The following is an 11,181-nucleotide window of genomic DNA, read 5'->3' on the forward strand; positions in this document are numbered from 1 at the left end:
AGAGAGGGGGGGGGGCCACATGGACATAAGGAAAAGGGTGTGGATCACACTGAACTGAACATAGAGGCAGCAATATACATAATAAGAGAGTTGCACAGGTATGATGACGTCGCTTAGTACTGGGAAAAGGCAAGACTGTCGTGCAGCGCAGTATCTATGCGGAGACGTCTCCGACAGAGATAGACCAATCAAATGCTTTGTGCGGCGCCTCTAGACCAAGTTTTAAAAAATCTGGGGGGGTTACAGGGGGGCACCACCCCCTGTTTTAACCTATAATTTGATATTTTGAAGTTAGGTTTGAAATTTTCTTGAAAATAATTGATTTGCGACAGCTTTAGTGGCTGTATGTGTGATCTGCAGCAAATGATACACAGTTTGACCCTCCAAAGCAGTGCATCTGTGTGCGGGAGTGCGTCTCCGAATAGTTCCTGGTTGCTCGCCGAGACGTCTCCGAATAATCAAATATCTTCTGCTGTCGTACAGATCAAACCAGGTGATGATGGTAATATATTATATATAAACAGGCATACACGTAGCATGGCCTATCACAGGCACCATGTAACAACTCGCTCAAATAGAGTCGGAATTTTTACAAATGTCATGGTCATGTAAAACATTACACATAATTTGTATTACATTACTATCTGGAAAGAGTGATACGATATATATTAAATTTAAATTACTCTTGAAATCCATGAAGACCACCTGAACGGTTGAACGTTCTATTAAAATGTGTTAAATAGTATAATTAAAATTACGATATTGTACTTACATTTAACCAAGAAGTAAAAGTATGCAAAGTATTCATAAGCAGGAAATCCTACATGACCTGAATAAAAAATAAGTGCTCAATTATTGCATAATAATATAATCAACTGCTTTGTAGCGTGTAAGACTCTACTATACGCCATTTTGGAAAGTGACGTATGACGGTGGCTTCCCCACCGAGCAGTCCATTTGAGAAAGAGTACATTAGTACTTGAGTTATACCTCTCATACATACTATAATTACGATATATAAATGTAAACATATTTTTATACGGATGTAGCTTATAATACATGTGAAAGAGGTGCTTGTGCGTATCTCAACACCTAGTTGTGTTCCTTTGTGATATCGGTTTTACTTTCATTATTTTGTTTGCATTTTTATTTGGAGGGGGGGGGTGTCTGAAATCATCAAATGGCCTGCAAGAAACCAAATCGGTGTGAAGGTTGGTACATTTTTTCTTCACCGGTTTATTTCGACAATGTACTGAACTTGGTCCTCTATCGGAACACTGCATTGAAACAGAAACTATTCTTGGAACATTGTGAATCATTAGGATTCGAACTCATTTTGTCTACTTTGATAATATATATATGTATGTATGGTAATATATATATACTATATATATATGATATATATATATATATATATATATATATATATATATATATGCATTCAATATTCCAAAGGGCATGACGGTACATGTACCTGATTTTCAGCTAAAAAATATTTATTACACTGTAAAATTGTAGGTTTTGATCTTTGTGTATCTTTATAAGATTTACATCGATATATAATGGCATACATTTTGTACTCCAGAATGGAGCCATCGCTTTCCAATTCTACTTTGAAAAAAAGGCGATCGTCTGCTATTCAGTTATGGTTCAAAGCTGAATGGATAGACGCAAGCCAAGTGAGTGTCTGTGTCACACGTTTAGAGAGGCTTGTCACAGGTCCTTGTGATATTGTGTATTATTCATGCATTTAAGCATGTCGTGAGTTTTTATATTTGTCATTGTAAAACAAATTTCCCAAGGGTATCATTTGAAATTTTGAGTGGAATTTGTAATTTTCCATTTTTTATTTGTTGAAGACTATTGTATGTAGAAATATTCCAAAGAATGACAGCACAAAGCAAGATTGTCGTTAATTAATCGCAACTGTAGTACTGTAATGACGGCTGTAGTAAGCAGTGCGCAATGATCCATACCCTAGGCAAACGGGCAGCTTGTAGTTGTGGTTATATTATAATATAATTTTGTTCATGAATAAAAAAATACCTGGTGGGAATGAGACAATCATAATAACCACAGAATCCAATTATTCAATGTTATATCATACTGCTTTGTTCTTTTTATATTTTGAAGAACAGCTTCTAACAATCACAACATATCCATATACATTTATATTTATTAAGAATACTCATATACCCACAACTCAAAAGTTTTTTTTTTACATTTGTTTAAATCTCATATGTATGTACATATGCATAATAATTGATAATATCAAACTGGAATCGTATTAAGACTGACACAATCAATATTACTTGTGAAGATCTAACTCAAGTTTTACAATAAAACTATTTCCAACCTGAACAATTGAGAACGATGTTAATTTTCATGAATAAGTAGACCTAATGTTCCTCCACAGGCTAAAGGATCAAATGCTCAACATAGTCTATTTCTTTTCAAAATGTTTGGGGTTTATACACCCCCCATCGATACAACTTGGATCATTTAGACTGCGGGCCAACCTGAGTTGAGGGGGATACAAACGTCACTGACAAAAAATTCTGCCAACATAGTAATCAAACTCAGGTCTTCTGCATGCAACGGTAAAGCACCGAGCCACTACACCACAGACGCCGGTCAGGACACCTGGCTGGGAGTGGGAGGAAAAGTTCAAAGCAGAAAATTAGAAAAATGACTCCCCCCCCCCTCAAGATTAGAATCTGCAACTTCTATTTTTTCTTTTAAAAAAAGAAAAAGAAAAGCTAATAGGTTCACAACGCATTGCTCCACATCATCAGTCACAAAGTCCCATGACACAAAAGTATCATAACAGGAAAACTGTTAGTGTTAGGTGTAGTGGCAAAAACACAGACCTAACGCAAACTAATCAACTATCAGTCAGCCAACAACTATTTTATTCACATGACACTGTACAATCTTTACAAAGTTTGGTATTTTTCATTATTACATGACATGACATGGAAACTCATACTCATCCCCTGCACAGCTGACTGGTAAATTTTGGATTAGCTCAATTGGGAGAAAGAGAAGAACATTGACATTTAATGATAATGTCTGTCCACTTAGTGCATGGGAAAAGGCATGCAAGCTAATCAGGAACAGACAGATAGACAGACAGACAGACAGAAAGATAGATAGACTCAAGGAACAACTGAGGGTGGGGCAAAAAAACAGAATCAAACCGACACACAGAGAGAAAGTGAACACCACCACCAGATGAATCATTTGGATTTATATTAACAAAAACAAGGCTGCCAAAAAATACTATACACGTACCGACAACTGAGACTTTCATAAAAAGATGAATGAATTACAAAAAGCATATATATTGTATACTTCTTTTTTTTAGTTGGTAAGTGTTTTACAGCGCTCGCAACCGCATATAAGGTCATATGAGCTCGCAGGACACATTATACATTTTCAGTTGGAAATATATGTTGAATTTTCCCCGGGTGGCGGCCGAAGCCTACTCTTATCGATTTTGGACCACCAAGGGATCCTTATTAACGTGTACAATTTGCACACGGTACCTCCAAGATTTTTCGCCCTTGTCCGAGAAGGCTTGGTGTAGATCTTTCCAACCATAAGATAAGGGGTGTGGCTGAAAGGCAGCAGTAAGAAGGAGCCAAGGAGTAGAAGTAGAAAAGCTGCAGAGAGAATCAGGAGCCCAGAGGAGGGGGGCAAGGAGGTGAGGGGGTGGGGGCAAAAAGTGGAAATGAAAGCAGACGACAGAACATTGCCAGCGAGCAGGAAAGGAGGTGAAAGGAAGGAGACAATTTAGAGAAGAAAAATCTCCATCGCTATCCAGGTTCGAAACTGGCACCTATTGAATGAGAGGCGAACACCTTAACCTCTAGGCCACAAAAGCCCCCCTGTGTATACTTCACTATCCCAAAGCTCCATACACTTACAAACATTCTCTTTTCTTCAGTTGCCTATCAATATCAATGATGATTGTGATTGTGACAGTGACAAAATGAACCACCAACAGACTATTTCTGTGTCTCTTGGAATAAGTCCACAAAACAGTCTCGTGTTATTTCACCAGTAAGATAATATCCTTATGTTGACACATATAGGGTCATGTTTTGTAAAAGTTTTACGACGCTCGCTACTGCATCATTATGATCATGAAACAAAACAAAATGAACAAATATTTCCTAAACTAAAATGACTCCGACTTCACACCACCTGTCAATTCTACCACTGTGCCAAATAAGCAAAAACCTATTGTCCTGTTCGGTTATCTTCAACCTGGAACAATTTCATTATTTCCAGCTACATTCATATTTTCATCTTCTCTAAAGTGACAGCAGCTCATCCTAAATAGACAGTTTTTCTTTCAGTAATTTCACTCTCCCTGTACCTGCGACAGTGGTGTAGATGTTAGGTGCTTTGCTGTCACATGCAGGAGACCAGATATCGATTCCCAAGTGGGGAAGGTTTTTATCGAGTATCTCAAGTCTTTCTGCCTGTGATGATGGGTCCTTCTCAGCCCAGGTTGGCCATGACAGACAGGCCTGCCTCCTGAATGATCTAAATTAAGTCCAAGGGGGCATTAAAAAACCTGAATTAAAAATATCTATTTTAAACTCTACCTGCCTACTGTGTATTCGCCAACACTAGAACAACAGTCTCCAGCAGAATCTTCCTTTCCCTCCCCCTGATCCTTTTTCCATCCACACTGAGGCTTGGTTCCAGTGAGCTTATCTGGACAACCAGTATCGTTTACTTTCAAATTAACTCACAGCAATTTCAAGAGCGGAATTAAGTCTGCAAAACAAAAATGTGAAAAATATCACAGTCCACATTTTTGAAAGGAGAAATAACCTAAACGAAACAGTGAATTATTGAACTGATAAAGATGACTTTTTAAAAAAAATTTTGAGGATCAATTTCTGATTTAAACCTAAAAGACACAACCTCACAGATGGCCGACTATGGAACATCATGCACAACCATTAATTACCCCGGTACCTTTTAGTCAAAATATAGCACAATCTTGAGCTCAGCTGCAAACCTTACAAAATTCAGATGTTTTGAATGCAAATTTGGCGGAATGAACAGTGGCTGGCTAGGAGCATATCAGCAATTTTCACATCTTTAAAAGAAAATTTCCAGTCACAGGACACACTATATTGTTGATACATGCTGCACACCGGCGTCTGTGGGGTAGCAATAAGGCACTTCCCTGTGGCACGCAGGAGAGCCGAGTTTGATTCCCGAGTGGGGAAAATTTTTACCCAGTATCTCGGTCTTTCTGCAGGGATGTTGCATCCCTCTGAGCCCAGGTTGGCCCTGTCTGTCAGGCAGGGTTGAAAGCCCGCCTCCTATACGATCTATATTGTATCAATGGGGATGTAAAACAAAAACAGTAAGACAAACAAAACAAGCAAAAAAACATGCTGTGCCAAGAAAGGTCATGATTCAAAAAAAGTAATCGCTCTTAATTGGTCCAGTCTTGAGGTTCAGTTTTCATGACCACGCCTATCACCACACTGCACTGACCACACCTATCACTGCACCAAATCAACAAGACCTATCTTTTCTCCATGTTCTCCTGAATATGAGTCAACTTCAACATTATATCCTGCAACATCCTCATCTTTTTCTTCTCTAACACGAGCAACTCTTCTTGAATAGCCAGTTTCCTTTCACGAATTTCACTCCTCCTGTCTCCTTCCGTCGCAGACGCAGAAGTTTGGACATCCGGCTCAGGCTCTGCTTGGACCTTCCGCTTCCTCCCTCTCTTCTCCCCGACGTGAGGGGTCGTTTCCGACCTGGCAGGTTCAGTCTTGACGCGTGTTAACGCAACCCTTGGCGTCTTCACAGTGACAGTTTTTTCTTCTTCATCTCCTGAGGCCACAGCTGCCACGCTGTCCGATGCAGCAGAATTTCTACTGCCCTGCATGTCCCTGAATCGCCTCGGCTCTCGGATCCGCCGCTTTGGTCGAGCTGGGGACGCCTTATTAGAAGATGTCTCTTTTTGTGAGCCCTGTAAAAGAAAAAAATTTGTTTTATGTTCTTTTGGAAAGGTTGTTGTTATTATATTAACACTTTCCACCCATCCAGCTGGCAGAATGCAAAACCTTTGTCCTTGTGTACCAGAATGAGAATGAGGAACATCACTACTGCCTCATGTATATAATTTAGTAATTACCAAAAGAGTCACATAGGAGTTTGACACTACAAAAATCACCCTGACATATTCAGCGTTGAGGACAATTCTTTCAAAAGTATGCCATCATGCCCACACATCATCATTGGGTATCCTCACATTCTGTAACTTTCACTGTTAAAAAGAAAAATAACTCTTTCAAGCCACACCAAGTAACTAAACCCAGGGGTTTCACATCATTTACAAGTTGCGTTCGACTGATGGAAACCGATGTCAAGAAAAAATAAGATTTTATGGAAATCTGATAGGGGTTCTTCTAGGCAAAAAAACAAGGAAAAAAAAATTGGATTTAAATCAGAATGCTTGGCAGATCAGCTAACACTCATATAATATAAAAAATGAAAGCCTGTCGTCTGATTATGACAATCTAGTACATGCAACACCCTGGAGTTCCATTAGTCATTTAAATCATAAATTTTTTAATGCCCACCCCCTCTTGTTCCTCTTCTTCATCTGACTTGTCCGTCCTTTTCTCATCAGTGCCGTCCATGGACTCCTGTTCTTCCTTGGCACTGTCTCCATTTTCTGCCCTAGAAACAAGGAGAAAAAAATTTAATAGTTTCTGTTTTTGTTTTTTTTAAAGTTATCACAGTAGAAAAACATGAAGTCACATTTAGTGAATTTTATACTTTGAGAAGCACTATAAGGCTTTACCTACACAGATCCTCACATGACCAGAGCAAAGATCCATATTACTTTTCATATCAGAGAGCATTAATAATGTAATACATGTACAGTGTCTATCACACTCAAGAATCTCCTTACGTATATATAATTAATGTATGCTTGAGAACGTTCTTTATGGGGTTGAACAAGTTTTCTTGTTACTGTGAAATTTTGTGTCTGGTATGAATGAAGTATTACGCTCAGTGGTCATGGGATCGATGTTAAGTGCTCAGCAGAGATTATACTTGTATGGGCTAGAGCGCTATATAAATGCAATCTGTTATTATTATATCATGAATTTTAGTTTCTGGGTTTTGTAAGTTGACTGGAGCATGGGGGCATCTTGTAGTAACTGTAGTAACTGGGTTTTCAAAATAGGTTACAGCTCTTTGGTGACATCGTTAATTCCACAAACTCATTTTTCTAGTTTTGAAATGTGTTGGTGGCTGGTTTCAAATACCCTGCTCTGCTAATTAGCCAAGAAAAAACGTGTACATCTCCATCCAGATGATACAATGATGTTCTAAAATGGGCTGTTTGGGAATGGCTTTATCTTTGTCTGGAAGTAGAAAAAAAAACAATTTGAAGTATGTTCTCCTTACTGAATTGGAACCAGACATTTCAAGCTTTTTAGTTTCTCTAGTCATTTGGAAAGATTGACCACTTTCTGATTTCTTCTCATTCACAAGTGTGTGCACACATTTACAACACAAAAATTGAGCATGAATTTCATAGCTGTCATCTTGTACGCCTACACTATACAGTCATACACAAGAAAAATATCTAAGCTAAGCTGAGTTCCATTGTAAAGCAGGTGCCAACACGGAGTGTCCCCGCCAATAAACCCTATGATCCCCTACCCAGGGAGCTCTGGGGGGTTGATGGGTCACGCCAAATAAAAGGCACAGTATTGGGAAAAAAGTGATGCACGCAAAACACTGTGTGCAGCTCTTTTTTCGGTCTCTCACAGTAGCCAGAAGAGCCAGGACAGTATAAACGATACAAACCAAAATTATTCAGTTCAGCGTCCAACCTGTTAAAACAGCACTCACATTTTCTCTAATCTCTTGCTGACTCTTTTCTCAATATTGTTGATATCTTTCATCTTCACGTCCTTTCCTGTCTCTTTCGCCAGCTTGTCCCGCACCAACATTCTGGCCAGACGTTTGTTTTCATGCATGCTGATTAGGTTATAGATTTCTAGTTCTGTTTCCTCATCCAGGCTTTTGAAACGATAAGTTTCCTGTCAATAAAAAGAAGAAAAACACACAAAAATTATAGTCCTTTCTATTGATTGAATTTAGATTAATTAAAAAATGCTAATAGATTTTACAGAACTTTTTTTTTTTACTTTTATTTCAGAACAAAAATAAAAATTGCTGAAGATCTTTCACAAAATTTAACAGTCCTGGCCCTCTTTTGTTTTGGTAAGTGTTTTATGTCGCTCGCTACAGCATAAGGTCAAATGAGTGCGCAGGACACATTAAGCACTTTCAGTTTGGTAAGTTTGAATTTTGATCATATGGCGGCTGAAGCTTACTCTTAATTGATTTTAGGACCCCTAAGGGATCTTTAACGTGTGCCACTTGCACACGGGATCTCCGAGATTTTTTTTTCCCTCATCTGAGAAGGCTAGGTGTTAGATCTTACCCTAAGATCAGGGGTGTGGTTAAAAGACAGCAGAAAGAAGGACCCAAGGAGTAGCAGTAGAAAGAGTCAGTAGCCCAGAGGGGGTAAAAAAAGGAGAAAAGGGAAAGGGAGCAGAAAGTGGAGATGAAAGCAGGCAGGAAGACATGATTAGAAAGCCCGAAAGGTGAAAGGAGAAATTAACAACTTTTTTTAAGAAAGAAGAAAATTTTCCTTCGTTGTCAGGTTTCGAACCAAGGACCATGTGAGCCCTCCATCCTGACCTTTTTATACCTTGCAACAGAGAGCACAATCAATTTTAACTTTAAAGACTTTTTTAAAAGCCACAGCATATATGTCATATCAAAATTATCTTAAACAAAAAATAATTTAATTAGTGCTCTTTTTTTTTTTTTGCAAGAACCAAGAGAAAAAGTTTATTTATAGAATAAAATACTAAGTTCTTACTTCACTGAGCTCATGATTATGACAGTCCAGCTTACTCTCCTTGATCACTAAGCGTTGTCCATCTGGTGTAGCTGCTAACCGTAGTCGAACTGGACATCCACATTTACGGGAACTGAAACATAAAATGCATAATTTTGGGTTTTTTAAAACGACATTTATTTGCACAAAAGCAATTTCATTACCATCATGAAAAATCTTAAGACAAGTCAAACCCACTACCAAGAAAGACCATCGATTACTGTTTCACTAGATGAAGATGCATACAATTAAAAAACAATTAAAAGTAACTTCTTTCTCATTTTGCTGAAAAATGAAAATCAGCAGCATTAAAAATATATTATTACCATCAAAATACAAATTTGCCTGGGGGTTTTTTATTCAGAAATTCTCCAGATAAATTAAGATTTTGTTTCATACCATGCAACCATGCTGCCATTTAACATGAAATTACAGTTAACAATTTAAGAGAAATTGTTTAGTGAAGATATTGAAGGCAAAATTTCGTCAAATGTAAAATATATGTCGATATATCAAAATGTCAATCAGACGTTAATATAAAGTAAAGTGGATTATACTGCAACTGTAGCAAAAAATGTGTTGGTGCACGCAATTGCATTGCGAGCGTATAGAAAAAAAGGTGTTAAATTGGTGCACACATTTTTGCGGGCGCACAGACACTCCTGTCCCTGTAACTGTAAGCCCTATTGCCCCATAATTTGTTTGCAATACAACAAAGGTTTTTAATTTTATTTAAAATAAATAAAACTTGATTTTTGATGATTTTTTAAAACTATGAACTGCAGCCCAAAAAAAGTACAGCAGTTTGTCAAAAAAAAAACTATGCATCTGCTCCTGGGAGTGAAAGTAAAATTTACCAACGTCACACTGAAGTATTTTTACTTGAAAAGATGATTCATCGGAAGGACTTCTGTAATGGGCGACCACCCCAAAAAACACAATAATAAAGAAAAGACCTAACCCTAACCCTCTATTTTACTCTGTCTCATAGTGGTCGCTCGTTGCGGCAGTCCTCCCGATTCATCAAAGCAAAAAACAAAACAAAAATTAACCTGCAATTCCGAATTCCATTTGATCTGGATGGTGCCTTCTTCCCTCCGTAAACGCAGGTGAAAGTAACATGAGTGTAAATTATATCTGGATTGTAGTCCCGAGCACCACCTGCACTGTTATTATTAGATCTTTCAACTGTTGACGAGTCACTGCGAGCAAACTGCGCAAAACTTGTGTCACTGTATTGTTGGAGAGTCACCTGAAAAGCATCATAAGAATCGAACTCAGTTCCTTCCTGAAGCAGAGTCACTGGCCCAATATCTGAATCTTTGCCCTCTTTTGGTGCATCTTCTTCCTCTTGTTCTCGTTCTTCCTCAACCTCATCACTGTTGCCTTTAGCATCATTCAAATTATTATTGTTCGAGTTCGTAGCGTCGTTCAAATCGTCAGCCTTTGTTGTTTCTGTTTCTTCTGGCTCGACAAATGCAGAAGTGCCAGAAGTTGCAGACTCAACCTCAGCCTCAGCGTCAGACATGTTGAGGAAATCCCGCAATGTAACAATATCAATAAAGTTGTACTGTATTTACTTTAAAAAGCTGACATGAAGAGAATTATACATAAATGTTATATTTTTTCTGGACAATGAGGAATACCAACAAAATGTGACTCTACTGGTTTTCAGCTTTCAACTTTGATGTACGGAAACGTGAAAGGAGTGCGAAAGAGAAAGCACTTGCGGTTTCCGCTTAAATCTCTTGTGTGAGAAAAGAACGAATGTTGTGGCCTCTGAGAACCAAAATTCACGACGGTAGATCTAGATCTAGTAGATTCTACTCGAAACAATTAATTTGAGAAAGTAATACCAGAGAGTATTTAATTGTAATACACAATTTTTTTAAAATTTGATACGCAGAGAATGCAATTTTATTTCAGCGTTGTGTTTGTGTATGTTGATATATGAGTTTGTGTATGCACCTAATATTATTATGTGTGAGTACCTGTGTGGATTTGTGTGTGTGTGTTTGTTTGTGTGTGTGTGTGTGTGTGTGTGTGTGTGTGTGTGTGTGTGTGTGTGTGTGCGTGTGTTTGCATGTGCAAGTATGAAAGCGTTCATAAGTGTTGTAACCCTATTACCGTTATGAACTATTTTACCCCTAAAAATGTTATTCTTGTATAAAGTATCGTATACGGGAAATGTAGGCTACCAATAAATA

General features: G+C 38.0%; 1 protein-coding gene across 1 annotated transcript; it reads right to left on the reverse strand.

The window, feature by feature from the left end:
- Positions 1-5,421: 5,421 nt before the first annotated feature.
- Positions 5,422-10,698, reverse strand: LOC101848215. The gene is made up of 5 exons (XM_005102671.3): positions 10,027-10,698; positions 8,957-9,068; positions 7,915-8,105; positions 6,627-6,726; positions 5,422-6,013 (listed from the first exon to the last, which is right to left on the reverse strand). Exons 1-5 carry the CDS (start codon positions 10,500-10,502, stop codon positions 5,558-5,560), a joined length of 1,335 nt encoding a protein of 444 aa, XP_005102728.1. The 5' UTR covers positions 10,503-10,698; the 3' UTR covers positions 5,422-5,557.
- Between the last annotated feature and the right edge of the window lie 483 nt (positions 10,699-11,181).

This window comes from Aplysia californica, unplaced genomic scaffold (genome assembly GCF_000002075.1).
Source record: "Aplysia californica isolate F4 #8 unplaced genomic scaffold, AplCal3.0 scaffold00334, whole genome shotgun sequence".
Lineage (NCBI taxonomy): Eukaryota > Metazoa > Mollusca > Gastropoda > Aplysiida > Aplysiidae > Aplysia > Aplysia californica.

Coding starts and splice junctions, on each gene's coding strand:
- LOC101848215 (XM_005102671.3), bottom strand. CDS start 10,502: ATGTCTGACGCTGAGGCTGAGGTTGAGTCTGCAACTTCTGGCACTTCT. Junction 9,069..10,026: donor AATGGAATTCGGAATTGCAG/GTTAATTTTTGT, acceptor TTTATGTTTCAG/TTCCCGTAAATGTGGATGTC. Junction 8,106..8,956: donor ATAATCATGAGCTCAGTGAA/GTAAGAACTTAG, acceptor TTTTATTGACAG/GAAACTTATCGTTTCAAAAG.